We start from the raw sequence: 16,522 nt of genomic DNA on the forward strand, positions 1-16,522 counted from the left end.
TTGCTTTTTATGCGCTTTGAGATTATTTTCTGTAATGAAAAGGGCTATACAAGTTAAATAAATAATTATTATTATTTATTCAAAAGTAAACCAAATTCAAATTCCAAATGTTGCTCATTGAAAAGCATTGGAATACTTCCTGAATTGACTGGAATTGAAAAGGAATTGACCCCAACCCTGGTATTGCAGTTGTTAAAGCACCTTACAGTAGTATAGGGTACTGTAGTTACAGCACCTTACAGTAGTATAGGGTACAGCACCTTACAGTAGTATAGGGTACTATAGTTACAGCACCTTACAGTAGTATAGGGTACTGTAGTTACAGCACCTTACAGTAGTATAGGGTACTATAGTTACAGCACCTTACAGTAGTATAGGGTACTGTAGTTACAGCACCTTACAGTAGTATAGGGTGCAGTAGTTACAGCACCTTACAGTAGTATAGGGTACTGTAGTTACAGCACCTTACAGTAGTATAGGGTACTATAGTTACAGCACCTTACAGTAGTATAGGGTACTGTAGTTACAGCACCTTACAGTAGTATAGGGTACTGTAGTTACAGCACCTTACAGTAGTATAGGGTACTGTAGTTACAGCACCTTACAGTAGTATAGGGTACTGTAGTTACAGCACCTTACAGTAGTATAGGGTACTGTAGTTACAGCACCTTACAGTAGTATAGGGTACAGCACCTTACAGTAGTATAGGGTACTGTAGTTACAGCACCTTACAGTAGTATAGGGTACTGTAGTTACAGCACCTTACAGTAGTATAGGGTACAGCACCTTACAGTAGTATAGGGTACTGTAGTTACAGCACCTTACAGTGGTATAGGGTACTGTAGTTACAGCACCTTACAGTAGTATAGGGTACTGTAGTCGTGCAAAAGATTTCCTATAGCATACCATTTGCCCTTTTCAGTAGTGTAAACCCAAAACAAATATTGTCTCTTTTTATCAATCAAATGCATAATAAACATTAAAGATACATGTTATCAATTTATAACAAAATAAATATATTAATCCCTTTACTGCATAATATATATATTTGTCTTTGTACAGAGAGGAGTGTTACGGTAAGAACCATAACGATCTCAAACTAGACATAATCTCAATCCTAATCCCACGTGTTGCCACTACGTTAGATGGACATTCCCTTAACGTTTTACATTTACCCGGGTCGTGTTCATTAGGCACCAAACGGAAGAAAATGGACTGAAACATGGAGAGACGACCTTGTTTCTGTCCAATATGAAACGTTAATTGTCATACATACATACATACATACATTACTTTGCATGCCCTAATGAATATGACCCTGTTGATGGCTTTGTCAAAGACACAACCGTTATCCTATTAACTATTATCTACTATTATCCACCAACCCTCTCCTCCTCCTCCATCCATCCATCCTTCCTTCCCTCTCTTTCTACTGCCCCCCCGAGCCTGTAGTATCATCACTATACTGACAGTTCGAAAGCGGCGACCCAGGCATCGACTCCTCGCCCCCTGCCCCCCTCCCCCCTTTCGCCCCCTTCCCCCTCAGGAAGGCGGAGTTGGGGTGGAGGGCGTGGTAGTGTTTGAGCAGTGCATCCTGGGAAGGGGCGGTGTGGCCACACTCCTCACAGACGTAGAGTTTGTTGCGTCTCTCTTTATAGGCGTACTGCAGGGTCACACCGTGGATCTTCTTCATGTGAGACTCTAGAGAGCAGCGCTGGGTGAAGGCCTTGTCACAGAGAGAACACTTGTAAGGACGCACTCCTAGAGAGGGAGGGAGAGAGGGATCGGGTTAGAGATGGAGGGATGGAGAAGATGGAGAAGATGGGAGAGGAGAGGAATGAGAGGAGATGGAGCAGCACTGGGTGGAGTGAGGGGTGGGGGAGGGACGGAGTGAGGGGTGGAGTGGGGTGGAGTGAGGGGTGGAGTGAGGGGTGGAGAGGAATGGAGTGAGGGATGGGTGGGGTGCGGTGGAGTGGAGTGGGGTGGAGTGGGAGTGGGGTGGAGTGGGTGGGGGGGTGGAGTGGGGTGGAGTGGAGTGGGGTGGAGTGAGGGGTGGAGTGAGGGTAGGAGAGGGATGGAGTGAGGGATGGGTGGGGTGCGGTGGAGTGGAGTGGGGTGGAGTGGAGTGGGGTGGGGTGGAGTGAGTGGAGTGGGGTGGAGTGGAGTGGGGTGGAGTGGAGTGGGGGGTGGAGTGGAGTGGGGTGGAGTGGAGTGGGGTGGAGTGAGGGGTGGAGTGGGAGTGGGGGGGGTGGAGTGGAGTGGGGTGGAGTGGAGTGGGGTGGAGTGAGGGGTGGAGTGAGGGTAGGAGAGGGATGGAGTGAGGGATGGGTGGGGGGTGCGGTGGAGTGGAGTGGGGTGGAGTGGAGTGGGGTGGAGTGGAGTGGGGTGGAGTGGAGTGGGGTGGAGTGGAGTGGGGGGGTGGAGTGGAGTGGGGGGGTGGAGTGGAGTGGGGGGTGGAGTGGAGTGGGGTGGAGTGAGGGGTGGAGTGAGGGTAGGAGAGGGATGGAGTGAGGGATGGGTGGGGTGCGGTGGAGTGGAGTGGGGTGGAGTGGAGTGGGGTGGAGTGGAGTGGGGTGGAGTGGAGTGGAGTGGGGTGGAGTGGAGTGGGGTGGAGTGGAGTGGGGTGGAGTGGAGTGGGGTGGAGTGGAGTGGGGAGTGGAGTGGGGTGGAGTGGAGTGGGGTGGAGTGAGGGGTGGAGTGAGGGTAGGAGAGGGATGGAGTGAGGGATGGGTGGGGGTGCGGTGGAGTGGAGTGGGGTGGAGTGGAGTGGGGGTGGGGTGGAGTGGAGTGGGGGTGGAGTGGAGTGGGGTGGAGTGGAGTGGGGGGTGGAGTGGAGTGGAGTGGGGTGGAGTGGAGTGGGGTGGAGTGAGGGGTGGAGTGAGGGTAGGAGAGGGATGGAGTGAGGGATGGGTGGGGTGGAGTGGGGTGGGGTGGAGTGGGGTGGAGTGGAGGGTGGGTGGAGTGGGGGTGGAGTGGGGTGGGAGTGGAGGGTGGGAGTGGAGTGGAGTGGAGTGGGGTGGAGTGGAGTGGGGTGGAGTGGAGTGGGGGTGGAGTGGGGTGGGGGTGGAGTGAGCGGTGGGTGGGGTGGAGTGAGGGGTGGAGTGGTTATGATATATATTTTTTATAAAAAATGTATGCACTCACTAACTGTAAGTCGCTCTGGATAAGAGTGTCTGCTAAATGACTAAAATGTAAAATGTAAAAAATGTAATGTTGGTGTGTTGTACCTGTGAGTCTGTTTGTAAGTCTCTCTGTCCTACCTGTGTGTTTGTGTGTGTCCCACCTGTGTGTTTGTGTGTGTCCTACCTGTGTGTTTGTGTGTGTCCCACCTGTGTGTTTGTGTGTGTCCTACCTGTGTGTTTGTGTGTGTCCCACCTGTGTGTTTGTGTGTGTCCTACCTGTGTGTGTTCTGACGTGTCTCTTCAGGTCGAAGGTGTCGTTGAATCCTTTGCCACAGTGGTTACACAGGTGTCTCTTCGTATCACTGTGACACTTCAGGTGACGGTTCAACATCCTCTGGTACCGGAACACCTTATGGCACATCTGATGGGTTAGAGAGCAAGAGAGGGATGGATTAGACATGAAGGGAGAGGAGAGAGGGTGGATGGAGAGATGGAGAGAGAGGAGAGAGGGGGGATGGAGAGATGGAGAGAGAGGAGAGAGGGGGGATGGAGAGATGGAGAGAGGGGGGATGGAGAGATAGAGAGAGAGGAGAGATGAGAGATGGAGAGATGGAGAGAGAGGAGAGATGAGAGAGAGGAGAGAGTGGGGATGGAGAGATGGAGAGAGGGGGGATGGAGAGATAGAGAGAGAGGAGAGATGAGAGATGGAGAGATGGAGAGAGAGGAGAGATGAGAGAGAGGAGAGAGTGGGGATGGAGAGATGGAGAGGACAATCTGGGATGGAAGGTTGAGAGGGTTATCTGACATACCTGGCACACGAACGACGCCTGAGCACCTGTCCCTGACCTCGTTACTGTGGAGACTGGGGCAGTAGGGGACGTTGTCAAGGCAACAGGTTTCGTGGTGATTTCAGGGATGGAAGGCTGGGGAGGTATCGGAATTTCACTGGGTAGCTCACCTGTAGTCACCTATAGAAGAGAGAGAGAGAGAGAGAGAGAGAGAGAGAGAGAGAGAGAGAGAGAGAGAGAGAGAGAGAGAGAGAGAGAGAGAGAGAGAGAGAGAGAGAGAGAGAGAGAGAGAGAGATATACAGAGAGAGAGAGAGAGAGAGAGAGAGAGAGAGAGAGATACAGAGAGATATACAGAGAGAGAGAGAGAGAGAGAGAGAGAGAGAGAGAGATACAGAGAGAGAGAGAGAGATACAGAGAGATATACAGAGAGAGAGAGATACAGAGAGAGATTGAGAGAGAGAGAGAGAGAGAGAGAGAGAGAGAGAGAGAGAGAGAGAGAGAGAGAGAGAGACAGAAGAAGAAGTTAGTCTCATGATATAAAGGGATAACTTATATTCTCAGAACACCAAACACAAAAAAAACTACATTCCCCATGAGGCCTCAGTCACTCACCTTGATTTTGGAGCGGACATAGGTGCTGCTCTGTGCCCTCCTCTTGACCTCTAACCCCTGACCTGGGCTTTGGGGTCGACCCAGCACAGTGCACGAGGGCAACTCCGCTCTAGGGGTCATCACGCTGTGCGTTTCTGTGTGTTTGGTGTATTCGCAGCGTGTCGTCGTGGAGAGACAGAGAGCGGTCTCTGCTGGACTGGCTTCAGTCTCCTCCAATAAGGGGAATGCAGACACTGGAACAAGAGAGGAGAAAATATATGTTACATATAGAATATAACCTACAATATGGTACACACACACACACTACACACACACACGCACACTACACGCACGCACGCACGCACACACACACGCACACACACACACGCACACTACACACGCACACACACACACACGCACGCACACACACACACACACACTAGGACAGAGAGAAAAGGATTTGCTAGATAAAGGATATAATCTAGGGATTCTGGTGTGGTATTTTGTATTTGTATTTATTATGGATCCCCATTAGTTCCTGCCAAAGCAGCAGCTACTCTTCCCAGGGTCCAGCAAAATTAAGGCAGTTATACATTTAAAAAACATTACAATACATTCATAACAGATTTCACAACATATTAAGTGTGTGCCCTCAGGCCTCTACTCTACTACCACATATCTACAACACAACATCCATGTGTACGTGTGTGTATAGTGTGTATGTTATCGTGTGTGTGTATGCATGTGTCTATGTTTGTGTTGCTTCACAGTCCCCGCTGTTCCATAAGGTGTATTTTTATCTGTTTTTTAAATCTAAATTTACTGCTGGCATGAGTTACTTGATGTGGAATAGAGTTCTGTGTAGTCTTAGCTCTATATAGTACTGTGCGCCACCCATAGTCTGTTCTTGACTTGGGGATTGTGAAGAGACCTCTGGTGGCATGTCTTGTGGGGTATGCATGGGTGTCCGAGCTGTGTGCCAGTAGTTCAAACAGATAGCTTGGTGCATTCAACATGTCAATACCTCTCACAAATACAAGTAGTGATGAAGTCAATCTCTCCTCCACTTTGAGCCAGGAGAGATTGACATGCATATTATTAATGTTAGCTCTCTGTGTACATCCAAGGGCCAGCCGTGCTTCCCTGTTCTGAGCCAATTGCAATTTTCCTAAGTCTGACCACACGACTGAACAGTAGTCCAGGTGAAACAAAACTAGGGCCTGTAGGACCTGCCTTGTTGATAGTGTTGTTAAGAAGGCAGAGCAGCGCTTTATTATAGACAGACTTCTACTAGGACCCCATCCTAGCTACTGTTGTATCAATATGTTTTGACCATGACAGTTTACAATCCAGGGTTACTCGAAGCAATTTAGTCTCCTCAACTTGCTCAATTTCCACATTATTCATTACAAGATTTAGTTTAGGTTTAGGGTTTAGTAAATGATTTGTCCAAAATACAATGCTTTTAGTTTTTGAAATATTTAGGACTAACTTATTCCCTCCCACCCATTCTGAAACTAACTGCAGCTCTTGTTAAGTGTTGCTGTCATTTTCAGTCGCTGTGGTAGCTGACGTGTATAGTGTTGAGTCATCCGCATACATAGACACACTGGCTTTACTCAGAGCCAGCGGCATGTCGTTGGTAAAGATTTTAAAAGGTAAGAGGCCTAGACAGCTGCCCTGGGGAATTCCTGATTCTACCTGGATTTGGTTGGAGAGGCTTCCATTAAAGAACACCCTCTGTGTTCCGTTAGACAGGTAACTCTTTATCCACAATATAGCAGGGGCTGTAAAGCCATAACACTTACAACACACATGGTTTGGAGGAAGGTTTTGGCTGAAACTGATTTTTCCTCCAATCTAGAGCCATTACCGTTATGCTAATTAAATATCAAAAATATGTATATTTTTCTGCATTTCTAAGCATACCTATAGAGCTCTATGTATCCTCTTGACTGGTGTTTTTTTTGTTTTTTTGTTAAAGAAACTAAATATGCTTCTCTGCATCTCTGCAAAAAAAATCTGGATGAAAGATTGAAAGCTCTTATTCAGGTCATGTAGTTATTGCTTGCTTTTCTAAAGTCTTGCCAGCTAAGATAGTTAGACAAGCTAGCTACTCTAAACTTGATTTATAGCCTGAAATGTCTTCTTGGTGGTCAAATTAATTTACAAGCATACAGTGCATTCGGAAAGTATTCAGACCCCTTCACTTTTTCCACATTTTGTTACGTTACAACCTTATTCTAAAATGGTTTAAATTAATTGTTTTCCCTCGTCAATCTACACACAATACCCCATAATGACAAAGCAGAAACAGGTTTTTAGACATTTTGCAAAAAAAACGGAATTATCACATTTACATAAGCATTCAGACCCTTTACTCAGTACTTTGGCAGTGATTACAGCCTCGAGTCTTCTTGGGTATGACGCTACAAGCTTGGCACACCTGTATTTGGGGAGTTTCTCCCATTCTTCTCTGCAGATCCTCTCAAGCTCTGTCAGGTTGGATGGGGAGAGTTGCTGCACAGCTATTTTCAGGTCTCTCCAGAGATGTTCGATTGGGTTCAAGTCCGGGCTCTGGCTGGGCCACTCAAGGACATTCAGAGACTTGTCCCGAAGCCACTCCTGCGTTGTCTTGGCTGTGTGCTTAGGGTCGTTGTCCTGTTGGAAGGTGAACCTTTGCACCAGTCTGAGGTCCTGAGCGCTCTGGAGCAGGTTTTCATCAAGGATCTCTATGTACTTTGCTCCGTTCATCTTTCCCTCGATCCTGACCAGTCTCCCAGTCCCTGCCGCTGAAAAACATCCCCACAGCATCCTTCGCCGTTTGGGAAATTTTGGGCAAAATTTGAGTATACCCACTTCTCCAGACAGCGGCTTAAGGTGCTTGCTCCCCCATAGACACCAATGGTCTACTTAGCTCATTGAAGTCCATTGAAACAGAAAAATGAGGAAGCCAGAGGTCTCGCTTCCTCTTCTGCCTCTCCTCTACTGACGGATCCGTGCACCTCGGAAGGAACCACTTACTAGGGAGAATAGGGGGGGAGGGGGAGGCCCAGCTATCAAAATTACGTTCCAGGACGTGACCACAAAGTTATACTCTTTCCTGGTCCAGTCAGTGTGCTCCCTCCTCAAAATACAACTGACATATATTTTCATAAATAATTATGATAAAACGTGGGCTTAAAAATGAAGTTTAGTCATTAATATATATATATTTTTTTATGTAACAGTTTAATCTGAGGGAGCAGGTGCCCCCTATTCCCAGTGTCATATCGGGACAGGATGAAGTTGTGTTTACCATAACCGTTTAATGGCTCAACTGAAGCCATATTTCACTTAAAACAATAAAACACACACACACACACCTGATTAGACATGTTGGTGAGTTGTTAACTCGAGCAGTTTGCTCACCCCTCCCTTCCCTTACACCAGTACCAAACGCGCCTCCAGGCAAACAATGATATTTGAAACCTTGGTTCAGTCTCGTCTTTGAAAACCTAATTTATGCTATCTAACAGCCTGAAACTAATGCTTTAATGCTATCAAACAGTCTTAAACTAACCAACCTGGTCTCATAGATTAGACCAGAGGTAGGTATCCCTGGTCCAGGAGTGCCGTAGGCACTTCATGTTTTTGATTTAACCAACCTGGAAGAGCAGGTGTGTTGAATTTAGGCAGTCACTGAACAGATCAATTAGTTCAGTTGGGGAACAAAATCCAGCAGTACCTGCGGCACTCCAGGAACAGGGTTACCTACCCCTGGACTAGACGTAATTACATTTACATAGTGCATACATTTTCATACTGGCCCCCCGTGGGACACGAACCCACAACCCTGCCGTTGGAAGCGCCATGCTCTACCAACTGAGCTACAGGGGACGATTACTAATATAGTAAACGTAAATCCTGAACACTCAAATGAGTATGATATTTTACGTCTGGTATGGTTACAGAAGACATAAGGTTACTTAAGGAAAACAAATAAAGTAGGGTGGTATAACCCAAAGGTTGTGTTTTTGAATCTCATCACGGACAACTTTAGCATTTTATCAACGTTGCAACTCCTTACTACTTTTGAGTTACTTTGCAGCTATTTAGCATGTTAACTAACCCTTCCTCTAACCCTAACCTTAACCCTTTACCTAACCCTTCCTCTAACCCTAACCCTTTAATCTAACCTTAACCCCAAACCCTTACTCCTAGCGTAGCTAACATTAGCCACCTAGCTAACGTTAGCCACAACAAATTGGAATTTGTAACATATCATTACATTTTGCAAATTCGTAACATTATTGTGTCCCGGATTTACATGTACTATGTTACGTCTATCCCTGAGTCCAGGTTGAACTAACGGTTTAATGAAAAAATATCAAACCGAGTGGAGGGTGAAGTCAAAGACAATGTATAGGCCTACTGTTGACCTAATATGATGACGTAGGTTAATATTCCAAACAATAGGCCTAGGTGCTAGCTTAACCTCGCATGGAGAGAGAGAGAGAGAGTCAACAGAAGAACAGGCGGTAGTGGTTTGGTGTGTTTGCTAAGGGTGGTGTATGATTGTGTGTAGGGAGACGAGGGTGCTTGCCCTAGTCCGTTATTTCACCAAAGCATCTACTAGCCTAAACATTAACCAGCCCGCCGGGGGGCGCGCACACACACGCACGCACCCGCCCAGCGCGCTCAATGAAAAGAATGCCTCTACCCAAGTTCGCACAGGCACTGTTAGTGCCATTTTTTTCTCAACTTGGAAAAAAATATCTCCTGTGCCATTTTATTTATTTATTAATTGAAGCTACAAAACACAAATAATATAATAGCTACTAAGCACATGCGTTTCATTGTCCAATTATCAAATATTCTAGCTCAGAATTATGGATAGACATTTGTAAACTAACCTATGCTAAACGCATAATGTGATAAACGCCATGGAAGCATTGTTAGGACAATGATCACAGCTGTAGTTGGAGTGAAACACAAGTCGAGTCGGTGGGGCAGGTAACTTCACATAGCTGGGTAATAACTAAATTTACATTTACATTTACGTCATTTAGCAGACGCTCTTATCCAGAGCGACTTATAAATTGGTGCATTCACCTTATAGCCAGTGGGATAACCACTTTACAATATGTTTTATTTTTCTTTATTTATTTTTCTTTATTTTTTTCCTTTGGGGTGGGGTAAGGGGGGGGGGGGGTATAATGATTACTTTATCCTATCCCAGGTATTCCTTAAAGAGGTGGGGTTTCAAATGTCTCCGGAAGGTGGTGAGTGACTCCCCTGTCCTGGCGTCGTGAGGGAGTTTGTTCCACCATTGGGGTGCCAGAGCAGCGAACAGTTTTGACTGGGCTGAGCGGGAACTGGGCGGTGGGTTGCGGATAGCGTTGTCACCATGACTGCTGCTGGTGATTTGGCGCTTCACGCAATAACCTAACGTTCACATCTTTGGAGTTATAAATAGCCTTGGTTTTCAATCGTTTTCATAAAAAACGTATTAAACTTAGGCTATTTGATAACAATCAAATACACATCAGCAAAAACAGATCTTACAGCCTACCCCATAACCACACTGAGAGGTTTAGTTTGTTTCTTACTTAAAGCGTTTTTAATGTTTCTAAAATACATTCGTTCCGGAAGTGAAATCTACCTCCTGCTGGGTGCTAATCTAACGGTCGGTTTTAGTACCAGAGACTTTTAAAGGATGTAAAAGGTAATGATTAAAAGTTACGGTTGGTGGGGGTCTCACACACAGGGAGTAGCCCTTTAGGTGAGTGTTTCCATTGGCATTTTAGTCGGCGCTCTTACCCAGAGCAATTTACAGGAGCAATTAGGGTTAAGTGCCTTGCTCAAGGGCACATCGATAGACTTTTCACCTAGTCGGCTCGGGGATTCGAAACAGCAACCTTTCAGGCACTAACCCCAACGCTATTAACCGCTAGGCTACCTGCCTGTTATCAGTTGTTTGTTATCAGTTATCTGATACCACAGCCCCTAACAATAAAAAATAAAAAAGCCCACCGGCACAATGGCGATTGTTCTCAGGGCTGTGACGCAAGAGAGAGACAGATATCTAGCCTAGTTAAAGAAGAAGAAAATTAAAAGTCAGTTGGATATGAATGGAGGAGATGCAATCTACGATGAGGCTTGTTTGTCACAAAACAGATTCAAAGGCTGAATTTGAGGTGAAACGTTCCTCCATGTAAAACACTGGTAAATGTTCGGCTACTGTGTGGATTATGGCAAAATAAATCAAATACATTTTAGTCTGCATGGCAAGCAGTTAAAGGCATACAGTGGGGAAAAAAAGTATTTAGTCAGCCACCAATTGTGCAAGTTCTCCCACTTAAAAAGATGAGAGAGGCCTGTAATTTTCATCATAGGTACACGTCAACTATGACAGACAAAATGAGGAAAAAAAATCCAGAAATCACACTGTAGGATTTTTAATGAATGTATTTGCAAATTATGGTGGAAAATAAGTATTTGGTCAATAACAAAAGTTTCTCAATACTTTGTTATATGCCCTTTGTTGGCAAAGACACAGGTCAAACGTTTTCTGTAAGTCTTCACAAGGTTTTCACACACTGTTGCTGGTATTTTGGCCCATTCCTCCATGAAGATCTCTAGAGCAGTGATGTTTTGGGGCTGTCGCTGGGCAACACGGACTTTCAACTCCCTCCAAAGATTTTCTATGGGGTTGAGATCTGGAGACTGGCTAGGCCACTCCAGGACCTTGAAATGCTTCTTACGAAGCCACTCCTTCGTTGCCCGGGCGGTGTGTTTGGGATCATTGTCATGCTGAAAGGCCCAGCCACGTTTCATCTTCAATGCCCTTGCTGATGGAAGGAGGTTTTCACTCAAAATCTCACGATACATGGCCCCATTCATTCTTTCCTTTACACGGATCAGTCGTCCTGGTCCCTTTGCAGAAAAAACAACCCCAAAGCATGATGTTTCCACCCCCATGCTTCACAGTAGGTATGGTGTTCTTTGGATGCAACTCAGCATTCTTTGTCCTCCAAACACGACGAGTTGAGTTTTTACCAAAAAGTTATATTTTGGTTTCATCTGACCATATGACATTCTCCCAATCCTCTTCTGGATCATCCAAATGTACTCTAGCAAACTTCAGACGGGCCTGGACATGTACTGGCTTAAGCAGGGGGACACGTCTGGCACTGCAGGATTTGAGTCCCTGGCGGCGTAGTGTGTTACTGATGGTAGGCTTTGTTACTTTGGACCCAGCTCTCTGCAGGTCATTCACTAGGTCCCCCTGTGTGGTTCTGGATTTTTGCTCACCGTTCTTGTGATGATTTTGACCCCACGGGGTGAGATCTTGCGTGGAGCCCCAGATCGAGGGAGATTATCAGTGGTCTTGTATGTCTTCCATTTCCTAATAATTGCTCCCACAGTTGATTTCTTCAAACCATGCTGCTTACCTATTGCAGATTCAGTCTTCCCAGCCTGGTGCAGGTCTACAATTTTGTTTCTGGTGTCCTTTGACAGCTCTTTGGTCTTGGCCATAGTGGAGTTTGGAGTGTGACTATTTGAGGTTGTGGACAGGTGTCTTTTATACTGATAACAAGTTCAAACAGGTGCCATTAATACAGGTAACGAGTGGAGGACAGAGGAGCCTCTTAAAGAAGAAGTTACAGGTCTGTGAGAGCCAGAAATCTTGCTTGTTTGTAGGTGACCAAATACTTATTTTCCACCATAATTTGCAAATAAATTCATTAAAATCCTACAATGTGATTTTCTGGATTTTCTTTTCTCAATTTGTCTGTCATAGTTGACGTGTACCTATGATGAAAATTACAGGCCTCTCTCATCTTTTTAAGTGGGAGAACTTGCACAATTGGTGGCTGACTAAATACTTTTTTCCCCCACTGTATCTGTTCTACACAGTAAGGCTACATCTAAAATCTATTGCAAACCAAGATCCACTTGTTTCATGAGGCGCCGCGGTATTGACTGCCGACAGGCTAACCAAGGCACAGGTAAGATATGACAGGCCGTATGGGTGAGGTCTCTCTCTCTCTCTCTCTCTCTCTCTCTCTTCTCTCTCTCTCTCTCTCTCTCTTCTCTCTCTCTCTCTCTCTCTCTCTCTCTCTCTCCTACAAGGAAACTACTCGGGTCTGAAGATCGGACAGAAGGAGTTGTAACGGTGTCCTGGTTATCTTTGTGGCACACAGGGGAACAATGCCATACGCACTATAATTGGGCCTGGCCTGCTGCAACGCAATATCTTTACCTTTAGGCCAAGAAATGTTCAATAAAACCCACAACAAAAAAATAAATAATAATAATAAGTCATTTTGCAGACGCTTTTATCCAAAGCGACTTACAGTCATGTGTGCATACATTTTTACGTATGGGGTGGTCGAACCCACTACCCTGGCGTTACAAGCGCCATGCTCTACCAATTGAGCTACAGAGGACCACAAAATGGGTGTTAGAAGTCCTATGATCTATCCTGGAATATGGCCTGCAATGACAGTGGAAAAAAGTCGCCAAAACATTCCATCCCGATACTGTTGCAATGTAGCCCACCTACTCTTCTGGAGAAATCATTTTAACCGTTTCAGGTTGAGTTTTTGTTAAACCGTTATAGCCTAACAATGTATTAATCGTGTCAAGGAACGCTGATTTCCAGTTATTCGGTGCCACTGTGCTGCTGCTGCTGCTCGTGCTCCACCGAAACAAAAATGGTTTATTAACGGAACACAACCTCGAACTCTCTCACCTGGGATATAGACGTACCCGCGCTCGTGGTCTGGCAGCTCGCTCCAGTTCCGCTTACCGGGCGAGTGTCTCGCCTTCTTTACAAGGAAGGCTCGTGGCATGGTCGGTTTTTACGGTTAAACTGTCCTCTTCGTCTAATCAATAATACTCCAGGTAAACTGGTGAAGAAGAAAAAAAGTGCTTCAAAATAAAACCTTCCCGTTTGAAAAATAAAACAAAACGGGAAGGATTGTTCCCCTCTTCTTCGCGCGCTCCGCCCTCCTTCTCCACCTTAACAACAAACTTTGTAGCTATGTAGTTTCAGTCTTCTAGCTCTCCCGTTTTCTTTCTCTTTCTATCCGTTCTTTTTCTCCACACACACACACACACACACACACACACACACACACACACACACACACACACACACACACACACACACACACACACACACACACACACACACACACACACACACACACACACACACTGCAGGTGAGTTTGCTTGTTCAGGTGTGCCCGTACCTGCAGGCTACGTTCTATCCTCGGAGTTTGTCAGTGGGACGGCTGATACGTATTCCGATTCACCCACAACACAACACAACACAACACAACACAACACAACACAACACAACACAACACAACACAACACAACACAACACAACACAACACAACACAACACAACACAACACAACACAACACAACACAACACAACACAACACAACACAACACAACACAACACAACACAACACAACACAACACAACAAACACAACACAACACAACACAACACAACACAACACAACACAACACAACACAACACAACACAACACAACACAACACAACACAACACAACACAACACAACACAACACAACACAACACAACACAACACAACACAACACAACACAACACAACACAACACAACACAACACAACACAACACGGCGAATTCAGAGGTTGGTCCAAGCACAACACAGGTAGGCTAAGTCCTTTCTTTCATTTATTCAGGAAGCACAGGTAGCAGCGCGCATGCGCCTCAGAAATAACGGTGACAAACTAGATCGGGGCCAGGCAAATACCTGTTCGACCGGTTTCTTCTTTTTTTACTCACTCCCTCCCTCTCTTTCTCCATTCCGTTTCGAGGTGGGAACGAGAAGAAGGGGTAGAAAATATGTTTAGAAAGGGGAGGGGGAAGGTTAGAGAACTGCAGAGAATGACGGGAGAGTAAGTATGGAGGAGAAATAAATAGTTGATTAGTGGAAAAGGGAGAAGAGCTTTGTCATAGTGGCGCACAGGGAACAGGTATGGGAGATGGTATTCACCCTGCTTTTATTCCTGTGTGTTTTTGTTTTGGGGAGGGGGGTGCATTCGGAAAGTATTCAGCCCCCTTGACTTTTTCATTTTGTTATGTTACAGCCTTGTTCCAAAATTGATTAGATAGTTTCCCCCCCTCATCAATCTACACACAATACCCCATAATGACAAAGCAAAAACAGGTTTTTAGAAATTTTAGTAAATGTATAAAACATTTTTGGTGGAAATATCACATTTACATAAGTATTCAGACGCTTTACTCAGTACTTTGTTGAAGCACCTTTGGCAGCGATTACAGCCTCAAGTCTTCTTGGGTATGACGCTACAAGCTTGGCACACCTGTATTTGGGGAGTTTCTCCCATTCTTCTCTGCAGATCCTCTCAAGCTCTGTCAGGTTGGATGGGGAGCGTCGCTGCACAGTTATTTTCAGGTCTCTCCAGAGATGTTCGATCGGGTTCAAATCCGGGCTTTGGCTGGGCCACTCAAGGACATTCAGAGACATCCCCACATGATGCTGCCACCACCATGCTTCACCATAGGGATGGTGCCAAGTTTCCTCCAGACGTGACGCTTGGCATTCAGGCCAAAGAGTTCAACCTTGGTTTCATCAGACCAGAGAATCTTGTTTTTCATGGTCTGAGAGTCCTTTAGGTGCCTTTTGGCAAACTCCACGTGGGATGTCATGTGCTTTTTACTGAGGAGTGGCTTCCGTCTGGCCACTCTACCATAAAGGCCTGATTGGTGGAGTGCTGCAGAGATGGTTGTCCTTCTGAAAGTTTCTCCCATCTCCACAGAGGAACTCTGGAGCTCTGTCAGAGTGACCATCGGGTTCCTGGTCACCTCCCTGCCAAGGCCCTTCTCCCCTGATTGCTCAGTTTGGACGTGCGGCCAGCTCTAGGAAGAGTCTTGGTGGTTCCAAACTTCTTCCATTTAAGAATGATGGAGGCCACTTTGTCCTTGGGGACCTTCAATGCTGCAGATATGTTTTGGTACCCTTCCCCAGATCTGTGCCTCGACACAATCCTGTCTCGGAGCTCTACGGACAATTTCTTCGACCTCATGGCTTAGTTTTTGCTCTGACATGCATTGTCAACTGTGGGACCTTATATAGACAGGTGTGTGCCTTTCCAAATCATGTCCAATCACAGGTGGACTCCAATCAAGTTGTAGAAACATCTCAAGGATGATCAATGGAAACAGGATGCACCTGAGCTCAATTTCGAGTCTCATAGCAAAGGGTCTGAATACTTATGTAAATAAGGTATTTCTATTTTTTTTTAAATGATAAATGAGCAAACATTTCAAAAAATCTGTTTTCGCCTTGTCGTTATGGGGTATTGTGTGTAGATTGATGAGGAAAAAAACTGAAAAGGAAGATTGCCTGTAATGTTTGTAATTTATTTATTGATAATTAAATGGTAGCTATACTCTCAGTATTGGGGGAGGTAGAGCGAGGGAGGAAAGCTATACTCTCAGTATTGGGGGAGGTAGAGCGAGGGAGGAAAGCTATATTCTCAGTATTGGGGAGGTAGAGCAAGGGAGGAAAGCTATACTCTCAGTATTGGGGGAGGTAGAGCAAGGGAGGAAAGCTATTCTCTCAGTATTGGGGGAGGTAGAGCGAGGGAGGAAAGCTATACTCTCAGTATTGGGGGAGGTAGAGCGAGGGAGGAAAGCTATACTCTCAGTATTGGGGGAGGTAGAGCGAGGAGGAAAGCTATACTCAGTATTGGGGGAGGTAGAGCGAGGGAGGAAAGCTATACTCTCAGTATTGGGGGAGGTAGAGCGAGGGAGGAAAGCTATACTCTCAGTATTGGGGGAGGTAGAGCGAGGGAGGAAAGCTATACTCTCAGTATTGGGGGAGGTAGAGCGAGGGAGGAATAAAGAGGGGATAATAGAAGGAGTGAGAGATATTAGATTTGGAATAAGATAAAGAGAGAGAAGGAGAGAGAAGGAGAGAGAGAGAGAGAGAGAGCGAGAGAGAGAGAGAGA

General features: G+C 45.7%; 1 protein-coding gene and 1 non-coding gene across 2 annotated transcripts; both read right to left on the reverse strand.

Annotated features, from left to right (window-relative positions):
- Positions 1-1,429: 1,429 nt before the first annotated feature.
- Positions 1,430-13,632, reverse strand: ovol1a (ovo-like zinc finger 1a). Its single transcript, XM_041867692.1, has 5 exons — positions 13,243-13,632; positions 4,524-4,756; positions 3,932-4,090; positions 3,399-3,543; positions 1,430-1,761 (listed from the first exon to the last, which is right to left on the reverse strand). The coding sequence occupies exons 1-5, from the start codon at positions 13,340-13,342 to the stop codon at positions 1,430-1,432; spliced, it is 969 nt and encodes a 322-aa protein (XP_041723626.1). The 5' UTR covers positions 13,343-13,632.
- On the reverse strand, positions 8,307-8,381 carry trnag-ucc. Its single transcript has one exon. It is a non-coding gene; the product is annotated as a tRNA-Gly (tRNA).
- Positions 13,633-16,522: the final 2,890 nt, after the last annotated feature.

This window comes from Coregonus clupeaformis, chromosome 39 (genome assembly GCF_020615455.1).
Source record: "Coregonus clupeaformis isolate EN_2021a chromosome 39, ASM2061545v1, whole genome shotgun sequence".
Lineage (NCBI taxonomy): Eukaryota > Metazoa > Chordata > Actinopteri > Salmoniformes > Salmonidae > Coregonus > Coregonus clupeaformis.